Source organism: Fonsecaea monophora (genome assembly GCF_001642475.1).
Source record: "Fonsecaea monophora strain CBS 269.37 chromosome Unknown Scaff32, whole genome shotgun sequence".
NCBI classification, from domain to species: domain Eukaryota; kingdom Fungi; phylum Ascomycota; class Eurotiomycetes; order Chaetothyriales; family Herpotrichiellaceae; genus Fonsecaea; species Fonsecaea monophora.
This window is the reverse complement of record NW_019173963.1, coordinates 146,925-163,390: the sequence shown is the minus strand read 5'-3', so window position 1 is coordinate 163,390 and position 16,466 is coordinate 146,925. Positions and strand designations below refer to the sequence as shown.

Below are 16,466 nucleotides of genomic sequence, written 5' to 3'. Positions count from 1 at the left end.
CGTCACAAACAGACAAAAATGACCTGTACAAATTTCAGCTGCCTTCGCACTCAGTCAAGGTTTCATGGCGGTCTCGGGGTGGCACACATTTTACCTCTCGGTGGACACGGCTTCTTAGCAACCAATACGACGTTACAGAGGAAGACAAGGTATACGGAGTAAGTGTCGCAGTCTTTGTCCGGCCGACTGCGGAATCTGCAAGCGGCTGGAAAAACAGTTTCGCCGATGACGTCCTTGCGGGGCACGTGGGGAAGCCTCGGCAAATGCACGTCGGTCTCTTTCCCCGAACTTCTCTCCTCGATTCATCCTCCATTATTCTCTATCCTTGTCTTTTCCGCTCATCCCCGCAAACACCTGCGTTCGGTACCACGTCGCGAAGGGCTTCCTCAGTCGGTACCACGGGCGTAACTTCAACAATCCACTGCAGCCATGTTACTTTCCACTCCTCCCCCCCGCCACGCTTTGTACCCCTGATCTTTCCCGCATCTACTTACAATCCGCACGCCCGCCCTTCCCCATGCCCGTCGCCTGTCCCTGCACCGAGCTTCACCAGCCGCATGGAATTGTAGAAGGGTTCCGTCTGTGGAGTTCGGGGTTGAAATGTCCGGGAGACCTCGCAAAAGTTCGTTTGAACACCGAGCAAGCACCAACTGGGGACTCCAGCTTGTTATGCCATGAGCTCGCGTAAGATTCGAGTTTGACGCAGACCATGACCCGCTTCCATGTGGTACAACCCCCTGCGGTAAAGGTCATGCGACCGTGTGCCTCGATACATTGTCTTCAAAGTCCACATGCTTCGGTGTTCCCCCGCTGTTGTGCTATATAACATGGATTCCCCTCCCCTCCACAGCATCCCTCCAGGCCTCCAGTGCTCCAGTCTATTCCCCAGACCCGGACAATTTCTCCTTTCAGGCAAACTTACATTTCTTTGAGAACTTTATGAACTTTTTGCGAAAAGTCGCCATGGGCAGCACTCAAGAAGTCTTTGTCGGGTCTATCGATCAGGGAACCACGAGTTCTAGATTCCTGATCTTCAACAAGCGAGGCGAGCCTGTTGCCTCGCACCAGCTTGAATTCAAGCAGATCTATCCACATCCTGGGTAAGTAACACCAATTTTAACGACGAAGCGTGCTGTTAACCGCAAGACACAGCTGGCACGAACATGACCCCCTGGAGATCGTTTCCTCGGTAGAAAAGTGTATCGATGGCGCAGTCCAACAGTTCCAAGACCAAGGCCACAACATCAACACCATCAAGGCAGTCGGCATCACCAATCAGCGTGAGACCACGGTTCTTTGGAACAAGGAGACCGGAGAGCCCTTGTACAATGCTATTGTTTGGACCGACACGCGGACACAGGCATTAGTTCGAAAGCTGAAGCATCGACTCGGCGCCGACAAGCTCACTGACATCTGTGGGCTTCCGCTTTCTACCTATCCTTCCGTCGGCAAGCTACTTTGGCTACTTGAGAATGAGCCAAAGGTCAAAGATGCGTACGAAAAGGGCGTGTTGGCCTTTGGCACAATTGATGCTTGGCTTGTGTATAAACTTAATGGAGGTGAGCTCTTTTTGTCGAAACCTCTGCAACCTTCACATGCTAACATCCCAATCCCAAAGGCCCGAAAAGAAACATCTTCGTCTCTGATCCTTCAAACGCATCACGAACAATGTTCATGAACCTGAAGACCCTCGAGTACGACGACTCCCTTCTCGACTTCTTCCGTATCGACACCTCAAAGGTCCACCTCCCTAAGATCGTCCATTCTTCGGATTCCGCAGCATATGGCTCCCTCACCTCGACCGTCCTCAAGGGTGTTCCGATTACCGGTTGCCTAGGAGATCAGTCAGCCGCCCTGGTCGGTCAGAAAGGCTTCACGCCAGGCCTCGGCAAGAACACATATGGAACCGGTAGCTTCATTCTTTACAACGTAGGCGATAAGCCAGTGATCTCCACCCACGGTCTGTTGACCACTGTGGCATTTGACTTTGGCGGCAACACTAAGCCCATGTATGCGCTTGAGGGATCGATTGCCGTGGCTGGCTCAAGCGTCAAGTTCCTGGTCGAAAACTTTGGATTCATTGACAAGTCCTCCGAGATCAGCCAACTTGCCGAGACTGTCGAGGATAATGGGGGTGTTACATTCGTGACTGCATTCAGCGGTCTGTTCGCGCCCTACTGGATCGATGACGCCCGTGGAACCATCTTCGGTATCACGGCGTACACACAGCGAGGCCACATCGCCCGTGCCACTCTGGAAGCGACGTGCTTCCAAACCAAAGCTATCCTGGTGGCAATGGAAAAGGACTCGGGCCACAAACTCAGTGAACTGGCCGTTGACGGTGGGATGTGTAACTCGGATCTGTGCATGCAAACACAAACTGATCTCATTGGCATTCCCGTGAAAAGACCGGCTATGCGCGAGACCACCGCGCTGGGCGCGGCGATCGCAGCTGGTTTGGCCGTGGGAGTATGGGACAGCATTGACGAGTTGAAGGAGGTCAATACCGAGGGCTCGTCGGTCTTCAAGCCTGCCATCAGCAAGGAAGAGAGTGCCAAACAGTTTTCTCGGTGGGAGAAAGCCGTGGAGATGAGCAAGGGCTGGGCCAACTGAAGATTGGTTTTCGCGAGCACCTTTTCCCCCAGAGGTGTTCGGGCCTTATAGGCTTGTAGCGTGGTGTCAATGGCGTTGGTTCATCTCATCAATCGTCCTTGTAGTTTAACCACCATCTCCTCCCAGTGTGATTGATAGGCTTGGTGAGGGAGAGGAGAGTGTCTCTGGAATTCCACAGACACGTACTAGGTACTCGAAAAGGAACATGACTAACAAAATCAAATCCAACGTGCATCCATTTACCAAAAGTCACTCGGTGGAGGAGTTTCCGCTACGGTACAACATGACTTGTTACCTCTTTAGGTAATCACCCATGGTGCCAGTATTTATGCTTGAATAAAGGTTGTTCTATGATGTAATACAGCAGCCCTTGTGCTTGGTTAGAATATGCTCCTTGAATAAGCTTAAGGTTTTTGTTTTACGGGATACACCAAGTTTAAATCAAGCCTAAATCTGGTTGAATATCCTACCCAACATCCCCACAGGTACATACATAGACTCTTGAACAACGACACCCTGAGTTCTCATATCTCTTTATCAGTCTCGACACGACTCTTGCACCGTCTCCATTGGTGGTGTACCTCGGGACTTCTGCCACACGCCCTGAAATGGATGTATCATGCGTGAAGCATCAGAACTACTGGAATAGGCCCAGAAAAAGCTTGATCTAGGTTCTTACTCGCATGTTGTGGGTGATGACTAGGCATCCCTCTCTTCCATACATCACCAGACCTCCCTCTTCGGCATAGCAGCAGGGGTAACAACAACAAGAGGCGTCCACAATGAAGATCATCATCGTCGGCGCAGGGATCGGCGGCCTATCTGCGGCATTGGCCCTGGCGCTCGAGAAACACAGCGTGACGGTGCTCGAGTCGGCGCCGCAGCTGGCCGAGATCGGGGCGGGCGTTCAACTGACGCCGGACGCCATCAAGTGCACCGGGACGACGTCGACACCACGACCTGGACGCCCGCGCAATACCACGGCGTGATCCAATCCCTCTTCCGCGGGTGGGACGGCAAGCTTACGGCTCTTCTCGACATGGTGCGGCCCGAGACCATCAACAACTGGCCCGTGTACCAGGTCGAGCCGCTACCCCGATGGGTGTCCAAGTCCGGCAAGTTTGTGCTCATGGGGGACGCGGCGCACGCCATGGCGTTCTACCTCTCCATGGGCATCTCGATGGCCGTGGAAGACGCGGTCGCCTTGAGCGAGTGTCTCTCGCTACTGGGGTCGGCGACCTCCTCCTCCTCCTCCAACGATCCCAACGACAACGGCACAAATGACCCGGGACCGAAACCAAGACCCTCTCTCTCCACCGCTCTTGGTCTCTTCGAATCGGTCCGCAAACCGCGCGCCGAAGCCGTCCAGTCCGCCAGTCTCCACGCTGGGGAAATCTTACACCTCCCTCCCAGCGCGGCGCAGGAGAAGAGGGACGCCTTGCTGCAGGCCGATGGAAGAACGGATAGGAAAGAAGATAGGCAGTACGTGTACGGGATCGCGGACCGGGAGACGAGGGATTGGTGTTATGGCTACGACGCCGCCTTAGAGACACGAAGAGAGTGTGAGGGGCTATTCGGGCCAGCGAACAGGGAGACTAGTCTTTAAAGGATTGATGACGACGGCTGTCTAGCTCCTGGGGTTTTCGACAGCATCGAGATCGGAGGCAGGGTACCAACGGTATACCTACCGGCCGGCTTGGGGAAATACAATGCAGTTGACAACAAAAGGTAGAAGTCGGGAGCGAAAGGGGATCTGAAATCTAACAATCATAATTTTCTCGACGACATATTTGGGTCGCAAATGAGCATATATGCTCGTGCTATATTTCAAGGATTCAGGGGCAAGGCTGATCACCAACCATATGCCACTATTATATATACAATCCATTCACCATGCCAATGTCTGACCGAGTTAGCAGACACGCGGCACAATTACGGTCAACCATGTCATGCGAGGTGAAGCATTTCCCTCTCCAAGCCATCAACTCATCAAATATTTTCGAAGAAATGAACCCTGTCCTGCGTAGCTGGTTCCCAAGTTGACGCAACGGCAGCTCTCAGACTTTCGGCTGCCTCCTTCATGAAGGCAGCGGACATGCTGGCATCCTCCAGGGATGCTGCCATATCCCACCCACTCCCAGAACCCTCGTTTCGTTTTCTCGATTCCTTCTTCACAATTCCCTATAGTCTGCCTGCCGGGGCTTGCGATTCCGGTTGATATGCCGGTGGGGATTGACAGGCTGCCGCATGTAGGCATTGTCTTCTTCGTTTCCTACGTGCCGTTGTTGGTTCGCGAATCGATTCCCTGCTGGGCCGGACGGCGGATAGAAGCCCTGATTCTGATTCTGGTTGACCAGCGCTTTGGGACCGGTCGGCACTCCAGACATCCCAGCCGGTTGTTGAGGTGGTGATGGCTTGGGCTGCTGATGAAAGGTCTGATTTCGAATAGGGCGATGGTTGTTGTTCTGGTGGAAGTTGTTAGGTCGATTCTGGTTCATGTTGGTGTTGGGATTCTGATTCTGGTTCATGTTCATGTTCATATTCATGTTCCAATTCGGCATCTGACCTGGATTGGCGAAGTTGACACCCATGCCCATGTTCATGTTGCCCATATTTCCCGGGTTCATCCCATTCATCATCATAGGATTCATGAAGTTCATCGGATTCATGCCATTCATGCCCGCCATGCCATTCATGCCTGGCATACCCATACCCATCATCATCGGATTCATCATCATGGGGTTGAAGCCCGGCATCATGGGCAAAGCCATGTTGTTTCCTGATTGCATTTGCGACAAGTCTGGCGGCATCATGTCTGCAGGAAGCACGTTATTACTCTCAGGAGTCGCAGTCTGCTCCTTGGAAGGAATCAGCTCGGCGTCCGCCACCTTTGGTGTCGACGACACGGCATCTCCAGACTTCTGCCGCTTCATGGCCGGGGCGGCCAGGCTATCTGAGGATGTTGCTCCGTCGACTTCACTCGCACTGCGCTTTCTCGCCGAACCACTGGCTGATTGAGGCGTGGTAGAACCCTCTCGAGATTGTGAAGGTGAATATGGAGGAGAGTCTTTGGTCTTTGGTGAAGCGGCGGCACCCTCTGTAGGACTTCTAGACCGTTGCTTCTCTGCAGACTTTTCTGCTTCATACTCTTTGATTTTGTCCTTCATCTCCTCGTCAGGCTCAAGACGCTCGAGACTGATATTCTCCGTCTCACACCCAGGACATGTGAGATCGTTTTCAAGTAATGCATTTTCGATACAAACGTGACAATATGTCTTCCCACAACAAGGTGTCTTCATTGGATCTACAAACAAGCGCTTGTCAATCGAGCATTCCAAGCCTCGATCTTGTAGCTCCTTGTCACCAATTTGCTCTTTCTTCTGCGCCGCTTCGGCAGCCTTGACCTGTTCCAGGTGTTTTCTCCATGCCTTTTCATCCGCTTGCGCAAAGACGTACTCTCCCTCGGCGTTTACCATCAGATTTTGTCTCTGAGACTCGTCGAGCTTGTCGATATCTGCTTGATCGATCTTCTTCAGCATCGACCGAGGAATACCAGTCGTGCGCTTAATTCGGTTCTTATTGTCGTAGGAAGCGTCATCGTTGGTTGGACATGCTTGGATCCAGTGCCCTACACACGTCAGCAAGGGAACACAACAAATACTGACGGATCTTTTCTTACCTTTCTTGCCACAGCGGTAACAGATGTAGCCGTGGGGAGGTTCGCCCTCCGGAATGTTCGCCTTCTTGTTGAAAGGCTTCCCCTGCATAGGGACACGGGTCTCGTGTGACATTTCCTCTTGTTTTTGTTGCCATTGTGCGTCTGTAAATTGAAGCATGGCTTGAAGCTTTTCTTGTTCCGTCATTGCTTTGGCCATGTCCACTGGTTTACGAGGCTTGGCCGCAATATTCGCTGCCATGGGCTTTGCACTGACGGGCGGTTTACCAGAGACATATCGAGCAGCACGCCCTTTCCCAGGCGCAGAGGCAGGTAATCTTCGGGCAAGGACAGTCGAGTCTTTGGGGATTATTTCAGTGTCATCTGTATATTCTGGACTATTGTTAGCCACCACCCGGACGAAAAAAAAAGGTTGAGAAATGCACTCACCTTCGTTGCTGTTCTCCTTGTAGATCTTCAGGTCAAAGTCTGTGCCATCGCCTAGCCGAGAAATGTTGATGATCTCACGCTTCAAATTCCAGACATCGGTATGAGGGCCATCGATTGTTACACGCTGAGGTTCTTTTTGTGATTTGAACTTGAAATATACGTAGGAGGCCATGGTGGCAACGCCAACGCCCGACAGCGGCTCAGACCCCCAGTGGGACAATAGTGTATGTGCTTGTCGCAGTAAGCTGGAGGTGAACAGAATGCTGAGCGTGCGGTGACCTTTTGGCGTAGATAGATTCCAAGGGACACAAAGTCAGAAGACGACAAGGGGGAAAAAGGCAGATGTTATTGTAAGTAAACGAATAATAAGTCCAGCTTGAGAGAACTGAGTCCAACTCAGGCGAGCCTGTTCCTTTCGCCAGTCGTTCTTGCACTGAGCTGCGCTGCACTGCCAATGTAGCTCTGCCACTCGAAGCAATGACACACGCAACAAAAGAAATTCCCTCTTTCCTGAATCTGATCCCAGCTCTTGACAGGAAATGTCTCTTGTTTTTCCAGCTCTACAACAGGTGCTGATTGCAGGAAGAAAGTCTCCCTCACGATGATCTTAACCCCTCCCAAGACTAATGTCAGCACCGGTGTGTGGTGAAAGCGTCCGTTTGCGGAGAGTGACGAGAAAGCGAAAACAATGAGATTCGCCGTCGAAACAAGTCAGAATCTATGATTAGGCGCACGAAACGTTGGTAGATGGGTAAAGCGAGGATAAGGCCGACACGGATGGATTATGGAAAGAGAAGTGTTGCGGAGGGGATGATGGCGGAAGAAGAGGTTGGAACGAGACGGAGGCGCAGGCATGGAGGCAGCCTTTTTATTCGGCAGGCAGAAAAACTGAATGCGGCAGATTGTCACATGACAAAGCTATGGCATCACGTGACTTAATTTGTCTTTTAGTCAGCAAGAATCAGCCTTGTGTTCTAGGGGACAACATCCTCGATCCTCAGCCTCGTTCCTTTGACTGTTTTGACTGTGCTACAGTCTCAGTTTGCCATGGCTCGACAGTCATCAAATATGTCTGATCAAGTGCAGACCCTTAGAAAAATTGCTATGACTGCTTAGTGAAACTGGAATAGTTGGCTATGTCTCAATTGGCGTACAGCTATGCAGGTTGCGAAGTGTACAAAGAATAAGGACAGTGTATTCGGCGACAATTTCATGTGCATAACCCGTCTCATTGTACCGAAAGAAAGTTTGGTCAGCTAATTGCTTGCTGAAAGCTTCCTCCATGGCTGCCATATGTCATTTTGCTTGCAGAACTTCGAGGCCACTTTCAATCAGGTTCGTATTATGGACAGTCAAAAACGAGGCTGATTCTCACAATTCAGCAATTCAAGTGTTGAAGTCTCTTCTTCCGTCGAACGCATCTTGGCGGGGACGCGGCAGCCTTACCCTTCAAAAGCCCTCTCACAATAGCCAACCCAGCCGAGAAATGATGGTGAAGCCCGGTTCAGGCTGACCCGGAGAATTCGACTTAGACTTCTGATGCCCTGAATGTGGTGCCTCGATACTTCGAGCTTTTGACATGGAAACAGCGCCATCGACGGCTGCACTGATGTTGACGATCGATAGACCGTCTGAAAGGCACCACGTGGCAAGAAACAGCCTCCAAGCATGCGAACAGCATCTCACCATAAACTGCGGTAGAGAGCTAGCTATCTTAACCCTCTCGTTGTTCTGTCCACCATCATTTCTGACTTCTACAATAAGTTCTGACTTCCCGGATCTCCGACAGTAGCTGCCATGTGCCATTACTCCCCAAGCAGCAGGTCTGAAAAGCTGTGTACTTCCATTCCGGTTGTCCTAACATCTTTGGCCTCGACGATTCCTGTGGTGTTCTGGCCGAGACGAAGGAGGCAGAAATGGTTCAGGCATGCCCTCAAGCGACGAGAATAATCCGGTTCATTAGTCGGAGGAGTCGGCAGTGACACCCAGTCTATCTAGACGGGAAAGGCATGAGCGCTAACTGTGATCTTAACGATCATCAATCTTGGGTCTTGCATTCCTTGTGCCTCTGTCCAATGCCAACCGGCGTGGATTCAGCGGGCGTGAAATGGTGGAGTCGTCGATATACAGATAGTCCATCGACCAACTCGTGGAGAGTTCATCCACAAAAGTATGTCCATCTGAGTGCCGACTCCACTTCTATAACGACGGTATCTCGGGGTTCCAAGTAATTATTGAGGATGCCGGACAGTTTGGGCCAAACAGCTTGGCGAAAATACATCAGCGAGAAGCTGGAACGTCGAGGTTAGAGAAGTGGACATTCGGTCGCAGGGTAGACGGTCAAGTAGAAGGACCGAGTGAACCCATCGGGACGGTGCTATTTTGAGTCCGCAAATGCGCTCTTGATCCACGGAACAGACTCTGCCAAATAAAAGCCTCGCTCAGTAGAAGTTCAATATCTTTTTCTGTCCATTCGCGAGTCGGCAATGCCTGTAGGAACATCAAGATCTCTTGGAAGTTCATCTTCATCAATTTGTCAGACCACTTGACGAGGAATGCTGCGCAGACGTAGAGGTGAAACTGGGAAAAGCCATTCTCTTCGGCCTGGAGTCTTCGCATCAGTAGGAAATTGGTCACACCAGACGGCTCAGTCTTACCATGTATGTGTCCCACATGCGGATGACGCTCTTAATGCTCAATTCGCGCATCAACAGGCAGTTCATCCACCTGAAACTGAATTGCATGTATTCCACGTGCTCGTTTTCAAAATGCTTAGCCAAGCCTACGTCGATTCTGGTTGTCAAATCTCGCAGAGCAGCAACTTGACGATGAATGCCTGGCTGCGCGACGATGTAGTTGTCCTGTATGCCGTCCAACAGCTTTGTCAGACACCAAAATGTGTCTGCCTCGACGGCGTCCAGAACCGGCCTTGGTAACTGGCCGGGATCCATCCCACTTTCGACATCCAAGTCCGTGATATAGGTACCTAGGAAGACTTGCCAAAAGGGCGTGGCTAAATCGTTGATCCCTTGCACATATCCACTTGCTGGGTGTCGAATTGCCCAAACGTAGAGAATGCGTTCGAGAGATCGTTGCGTGGCTTCGAACCCATACAACGGTATATGAGGGTTTGTCCGAGGTACATCAATGCTAACCTGATGCCAAATCGCCTCATCCAATCCTCTTCCGCGACCGGTGCTGACTGGTGGCTGTGAAGCAAGTCCAGGTAGTCCTGTGCTCGATGCACTTCTGCCAGCCATCGTCCCGGAATTGAAAGCTTGTTGCACAGCATCAAGATATTCTTTCCGCTTCCGCTCCAGGGTTGTGACACGTCGTTCGCTGTTAGTTGGTAGATGGCCAAGGAGAAGCTGCCATGTAATGGCGCGTACCTCTTCAGGTACTCCTGACCAGGCTGCGGCTCGCAAGTCTGGCAAAGAAACAGAGCTCGCCTGCAATATTCGCTTGAACTTGTTGATCCGTGACACCCTTGTGCTATGGGCCTCTGCTTCTTTCGGCGTCGCATTCGGAGGCAGAGAAGGGAAACTAATGAGATGCAACGAGTTTGCTGGATCCCTCAGAATGTCTTTGTATTGGGGCCTCAGGATTTTGCCTTCGCCCTTTTTGGTGCTTGGGTACGACAGCGGGTTCCGCTCTTCAGCGATATCGAAACTGTTGGATCTGGCGGAACGTGGAAACGGAGAAGGTGCCAAAGCTGGAGCAGAAGTAGTCTGCGACAGACTTGGATACGCAATTTGCTCTGCCTTCACCGTCTTGTTTTTTATACTCCTCTTTCGACGCATGCTTGCAATGCTGGGCAGACCAAATTCATCTTCGTCGTCCTCATAGACCAGATCGTCGTCGTCTCCTTCCGCGTCTCCCCCACCAGCCAAGTCCCAGCTCTCACCCAACGCGGACGAGGTATAGCCTGAGTAGGGTTTTCGTTCCGGAGACTGAAAGTGCGGCCTATCCGACGGAGGAGTCTGCGACAATCGGGCTGATGTAGCTGGGGGCGTCCTTGGCCTCGAATGAGGTCCCAGGTTTCTGGCCACTCGATCAGTTACGTGCCCCCCATGGTCCATTGATGACTTACAATGACTCGATTTTTAGCATATCGGCATGGGAGTATGAAGCGCCAAACACCTTCGTCGCCTGCCCCGAGGTCTGACGAGGTGTCGACGGTCGTCCTCGCCAAAACGGCGAAGATGGTCGTCTTCAGTGTGTTAGCAAGATTCCGATTGACAGCTTGGTGCTCACGATATCCATACTCTGATCTATCTAAGGCGCATCTCGGCGTTAGCTAGCGCTCTTTTAACTCAGAGAGATTGAGAGAGCATCGGGAGTCGGGGAGACACGAACCAACCTGGACCATCTCCTAGAATATGTCAGTAGAGACTCGATGACATCTCAAATCGGGAAACGTTACCTGCTGCTGGGCCTTTTTGTGAGCCATGATGGCTCTGTCTGCGAATTAGGCCACTCCTAGAGAAAGGTTATTGAGATTTCCTCCTGAGTACCTTTGCATGAGGCGGCGAGAACATCCTTAAACGTTGTTGTTGAGATGTTCAGTCGATGAAACCAGCATGTTTACATGGTACATGGCGCCCGCTGAGGGTCGTGCGGGCGGTGGTGCAGGGCGGGATGTCACAAGCACCGGATTCGGTCCACTCTGCCAATCCAGTCTGGGTGCCAGTCAACGCCGCCAAGGCCAATAATAATTGCGCCTTGAACCCATTGCGGCGCCAAACAAATTCGGGGGGCTTACGAGGTACTTCTCTGGTAGAGTTCAGCGCCGCAGCCTCTGTTACAATGTTGTTTTCACCTCATCTCGTCGTCTAACATTTTCACACTCGCCTCATCTCAGCCAAGGTCACCGCTTCGTTTTGCCCTTCTACCACCTGCTGCTGCTGTTGATTACGTCACTGGATTGTAAGGCGCGTCCTCAGCGAGATCTTGTGAGCAGAAGCGTAACACCTCTGATCACCATTTCCTTACTTGGTGCACGATAAAGATGGCAGAACCCGACGATGTCGAGGAAGATCTCTTTGCAGATCTGTATGTTTCCCTCTCTCCGTTGATTTAATCCCTCGTCTGGACCTACCTTGTGTTCATTGAGACTGGCACGAACCCTGACATGACATTTCCAGCTACGATGCGGACGAGAACCATGGTTCCAGCAAACCTGCTGCTCCATCTGCTGCACAGACTGCCGCAATCGATACAGTAATGAAAACGAGTGAGGCACCAGGCTATGGCGAGGAACCAGAGATAGCCTACGACCCTACGTCCTTCGACACGGAACCCCCGGGCCAGGATGAACCCACCAACGGCGCTCATAGTCCCAAGCAAGCCCAAGATTTCCACGAGAAGCCATCGCAACCCGAGGTCTTCAACGTCAATATGAAAGAGGACGGGTGAGTATATGTGCTTGTCGATTTTCCCTCGTCCTACACTGCCCCTGTGCTTCATCTTTCCCATGCTGCCCTCGTTGTGAAAATTTCTGTGAGGAATAAGGAAAAGAGTTGGATCAGCTGCGAGAGAACGTGGAAAAGAGGGATCTGGATTCACGGCGGGGTTGGCCATGGCACGGGCAGCTCCCAGCAACAGTTCCGCGGAGTTGAGCATCGTATACGAAAACTTGCAACCGCGTGATTCGAAGGTGCGGTGCCTTTCATGGGTCAAAGACAACAAATGGGGTCAATCATGGTGGAAATGGATGGCTCGTACATCTATATTACGCACAACATTTTCAGGTCTGCGATTGGTCAAGCAGTCTGTTACAACTGGCTTCAGGCCCTCGCGATATTAGGACAGGTGCGGATGAGCTGCTGGCATCTGTTCAACCCTCAGATGGCTTTCAAGTTGCGCTTGGACAGCTGCAATTCGAGGTCGATCGGACTGGTTAGGGAATTGGAAAGCCTCTCCAATTGAACCGCGCAGCAGTGGCTAGCTACATGTTACATCAAACTAGCCAAGTCGATCTCATTGCCGAAAAAAGTGTTCATTCAGCGAAGCCAGAATAGTGGGCAAGAAACTACTACCGTACACCAAGATACTTTTCCAGGCAGAGCAGAGTAACAAAGCCCAAGACCAGGCAGGAGATAGATGCTTATGGAGTATCTGCTGAATCTCAAAGAGCCAACAAAACCTTTGCCTCTGTCCGCTAGAAGAAGTCGACTCTTTGCGCATGTTGAGGGAAAGAGAGAACAAGCCATCCCGAAGGATCGACATGCTGTTACATCGTGTATGAGAATGGCTACGTCCACCGCCAAAGTTGCCATCCTTCGCAAGGCTGCGAGGCTGCGAGGCTGCAGGGTTACGAGTCGCTCAAGCGCTACAGACTGAAGATGGACGTCGAGGAGATGTCCTCAGGAAGATATTGGACCGTGTATGCATCCTGCAAGGCGGGCAAAATCCAGCCGCATAGTCTTGGCCTCGTCCCACCCCGGTCTGTATGTCAAGTTGATGATGGAGGCCACATTCATCTGGCTCGCTGCAACAATCCGCCACCACGATTGCCCACTCAGCAAACAGAACCCACACACCATGCCCTGTACTTCTAGAACATCTCTCATGCGGGCGAACACCACCTACTCACGACCTTGCGGATTTGGCCCACGAAACCTGGACGACTGCGCAAGGGGTTGACCGCAGCTGAGTTGAGATGAGGCCGTTGCTTCGAGGACTAGGAGAGTCTTTCTGCGAACGACACTCCATGGTCCCTATCTAACGTTCAATTCTGTTGTTTTCCGCCCTGTCCCACGCTGTCACCTTCATTCTCAGATCGGCTTTTCATAGCTAACATAGCAATGTGTACAGAAAAATGTTCATAGGAGGACTTAATTGGGAAACGACAGATCGTAAGAGAAAACACACCCGCGCCTCTACATACACCAAAAAACCTCATGCGTCGCCACATATGCTGATCCAGCACCGTACTGACCCCCGTTGATAGAATCACTCCATGACTACTTCTCACAGTTCGGCGAAGTCCAAGAATGCACCGTCATGCGAGACAGCGCAACGGGCCGCTCACGAGGCTTTGGATTTTTGACCTTCAAGGACCCCAAGACAGTCAACACCGTGATGGTCAAGGAACATTTCCTGGATGGCAAAATTGTAAGACCTACCCATTTCGATACATCCCGGGAGAGACAGGAAAGACTTGGTTCCCTTTCTCGAAACTATTCGGCCCGTCGGAAGAACGAAGGCTTACTGTGGTGTGCCCAGATCGACCCCAAGCGAGCGATCCCACGAGACGAGCAGGAAAAGACGGCCAAAATATTTGTGGGGGGAGTCAGTCAAGATGCAACGGAAGAAGACTTTGAAAGCTTTTTCGCTCAATTTGGGCGGGTTATCGATGCTACGCTCATGATGGACAAGGACACCGGCCGACCCCGAGGCTTCGGTTTCGTAACCTTTGACAGTGATGCCGCCGTAGAGAAATGCCTGCAATACCACCCCCTCGAGATCCTCGGAAAGCCCATCGAGGTCAAGCGTGCACAGCCCCGAGGCAAAATGGGCGAGGATGATGATTACGGTCGCGGTAGAGGAAGAGGCAAGTTCGGACGCGATGACCGCTTCAACAATGACAACACCCAGACCCAGCAAAACTCGCAAGCCCAAGCTCCCAATATGATGGGCGGCACCACCGGAATGACTCCACAGATGATGGCACAGTATTGGCAAAGAATGCAGCAATACTTTGCAATGATGCAACAGCAGATGGCGGCTAACATGATGGGTAACATGGGTGGTATGGGAAATATGGGTATGAATCCGCAGATGATGGCGCAAATGCAGATGCAGCAACAGATGCAGAAGATGCAAGGAGCAAATAGCCCAAACGCCCAGAATGCCGGTGGCATGGGCAACATGCAAGGCATGTCCCCCCAAATGATGCAGCAGATGATGCAGATGCAACAGGGTGGGATGAACATGGGATCAAACCGACAACCAATGGGTCCCGGCAATATGGGCGGCCCGCGTGGGAGCTTTTCAGCCCAAGAGCAGTTGGCATTTGAACAGCAGAAATATGAGCAACAGCAGCAGGTCCGTCGCCCGGGAGGTTTCCCGCAAGGCCCACGCGGCGGTGGTGGCTTCCAGAACCAAGGCCACAATCATGGAGGCGGTCCACAGTCATGGGAAGGCATGTACGACGACGTTCCACAGCCTGAAGGCAACACTGGTGGTCGAGGTTCAGCGGGGCCCGTTCGCCAGCATACACCAAAACCACCCAAGGGTCCTGGTGGCCCATCGCAGCCGAGCGCAGCTCCAGCCAATGCTCCCACTGGTCCCAAGAATGCCGGCAAGCCAGGAGCAAATTTTAGGGGAGGAAGGGGGCGGTATCATCCATATGGGAGATGAAGATTGTCTCGGCGTTTCGAGTTTGTTTGTGGGGGAGGTCGGCTGTCGACGGGACTACCAGTACTGTCCTACAATCGGAACCCCCGTCCTAACGATGAAAGAGCCCAGCTGGAGAAGATATTTTGCCTCGATACAACAGTGAAAATGTGACCAAAACGTTGACCAGGTGAATGGTTAATCCAGTGCTGGTGGACATTACGTACTCTCATTATGCAAGGACCGAACTGATGCATTTATGTGCCTATGGATTCTTGCTGGCTCGTGTGTATGAGATAGCAGAGGGAACAAAGAAAACTGGATGAATTTTGCGATGGGGACGTCCGCAGGCACGATTCGAGAGACGGTAAAGAACAACAACAAGTCAATAACGCGGAATCAGTCAAATATGTGACCCTCCCGCCACATTAGGTTCCTTCTTGATGAAACCTACTCTACGAGGTACATACTCAGACTCGGTACTCAAGAGGTCTTCAGTTGTCGGTGGAGGAGCTAGACGAGGCTGTGTGTGACCCAGGGAGTGGTTCTGTCTATTAATAGAATCGTCACTAGTCATCACAAGCTTCTAGCTACCAAGAGTCAATCTGTAAAGTACGGGGAGAAGAGATCCGTGTGGCCGTCCCCATGTTTTTCGAAGACCAGTGCTCTCACGCAATATTTGATCGTGGTCCGTGACTATGGAATGCTCCGTGCTTATATGCATACCACCTGTATGAACTGGGCCAAAGCCTGTTCAAATGTTGTTCATTCCTTATATTCGGAATAAGATGCTGACAGAGTCAAATGGGTCGACGCAGGTACCGCGTGCGAAGGACAAAAAACCCCATGGTTTAAGGGGAGGTTATAGGGATTTTGGTGAGGCGCAGTCATGGCTAGAGCCGTCTGGGAATAGGTACAAGTATGGGGTGGACGAATGGGCAGTCCCCTGGAAGAGTTTTCGGTTGCAAGGACATGGCAACTGCAGCGCTGCGCCTCATCGAAGTTTGTCTGCTGCCCAGCTCCACTGGTGTGTTGAATCATGGCCGTTTTCGGCAGTTGGTTTCCATCACAAGAAGCTGGAAGGTGAGTATATTGTGTCGCAGGAGTCTTACAGGATGATGGTTGTGAGGGCTGAAGGCCAAGGAGTGTCGCAGGTGCATGTCAGGAGTCCTTGAAACACGGAATACCTTCAAGTCAGCAAAAAGGACTAGGTATAGGTGAGGTCAGCTACTGGGTAACCTGGAGGAGAAACTCTTAGGTACGACCTTGCCTAAGACACAGGCGACGTAACGTCCCTAACTCTGGTGTTGGCCTGTTCGGGGATACCCACAACCCTCCAAGCCACCACATACACAGTCAACGAACTTTCAACTAACGAGCTTAGCAGTGATGGCTTCGATGCTCAACA

The 16,466-nt window shown here is 51.8% G+C and overlaps 6 protein-coding genes across 6 annotated transcripts; 4 read left to right on the top strand and 2 right to left on the bottom strand.

Annotated features, from left to right (window-relative positions):
* Positions 1–963: 963 nt before the first annotated feature.
* AYO21_05242 (glycerol kinase) lies at positions 964–2,613 on the top strand (the record flags this gene model as incomplete). Its single annotated transcript, XM_022655212.1, has 3 exons — positions 964–1,100; positions 1,153–1,559; positions 1,619–2,613. The coding sequence occupies 3 exons, from the start codon at positions 964–966 to the stop codon at positions 2,611–2,613; spliced, it is 1,539 nt and encodes a 512-aa protein (XP_022512493.1).
* Positions 2,614–3,395: 782 nt separating this feature from the next.
* AYO21_05241 (hypothetical protein) lies at positions 3,396–4,345 on the top strand (the record flags this gene model as incomplete). Its single annotated transcript, XM_022655211.1, has 3 exons — positions 3,396–3,410; positions 3,470–4,175; positions 4,245–4,345. 3 exons carry the CDS (start codon positions 3,396–3,398, stop codon positions 4,343–4,345), a joined length of 822 nt encoding a protein of 273 aa, XP_022512492.1.
* Positions 4,346–4,784: 439 nt separating this feature from the next.
* Positions 4,785–6,890, bottom strand: AYO21_05240 (hypothetical protein; the record flags this gene model as incomplete). Its single annotated transcript, XM_022655210.1, has 3 exons — positions 4,785–6,241; positions 6,293–6,661; positions 6,719–6,890. 3 exons carry the CDS (start codon positions 6,888–6,890, stop codon positions 4,785–4,787), a joined length of 1,998 nt encoding a protein of 665 aa, XP_022512491.1.
* Positions 6,891–9,058: 2,168 nt separating this feature from the next.
* On the bottom strand, positions 9,059–11,168 carry AYO21_05239 (hypothetical protein; the record flags this gene model as incomplete). Its single annotated transcript, XM_022655209.1, has 5 exons — positions 9,059–9,322; positions 9,376–10,698; positions 10,809–10,993; positions 11,075–11,090; positions 11,142–11,168. 5 exons carry the CDS (start codon positions 11,166–11,168, stop codon positions 9,059–9,061), a joined length of 1,815 nt encoding a protein of 604 aa, XP_022512490.1.
* A 558-nt stretch (positions 11,169–11,726) lies between these two features.
* Positions 11,727–12,133, top strand: AYO21_05238 (hypothetical protein; the record flags this gene model as incomplete). Its single annotated transcript, XM_022655208.1, has 2 exons — positions 11,727–11,770; positions 11,863–12,133. 2 exons carry the CDS (start codon positions 11,727–11,729, stop codon positions 12,131–12,133), a joined length of 315 nt encoding a protein of 104 aa, XP_022512489.1.
* A 1,405-nt stretch (positions 12,134–13,538) lies between these two features.
* On the top strand, positions 13,539–15,082 carry AYO21_05237 (hypothetical protein; the record flags this gene model as incomplete). The annotated part of the gene is made up of 3 exons (XM_022655207.1): positions 13,539–13,575; positions 13,671–13,834; positions 13,946–15,082. 3 exons carry the CDS (start codon positions 13,539–13,541, stop codon positions 15,080–15,082), a joined length of 1,338 nt encoding a protein of 445 aa, XP_022512488.1.
* Positions 15,083–16,466: the final 1,384 nt, after the last annotated feature.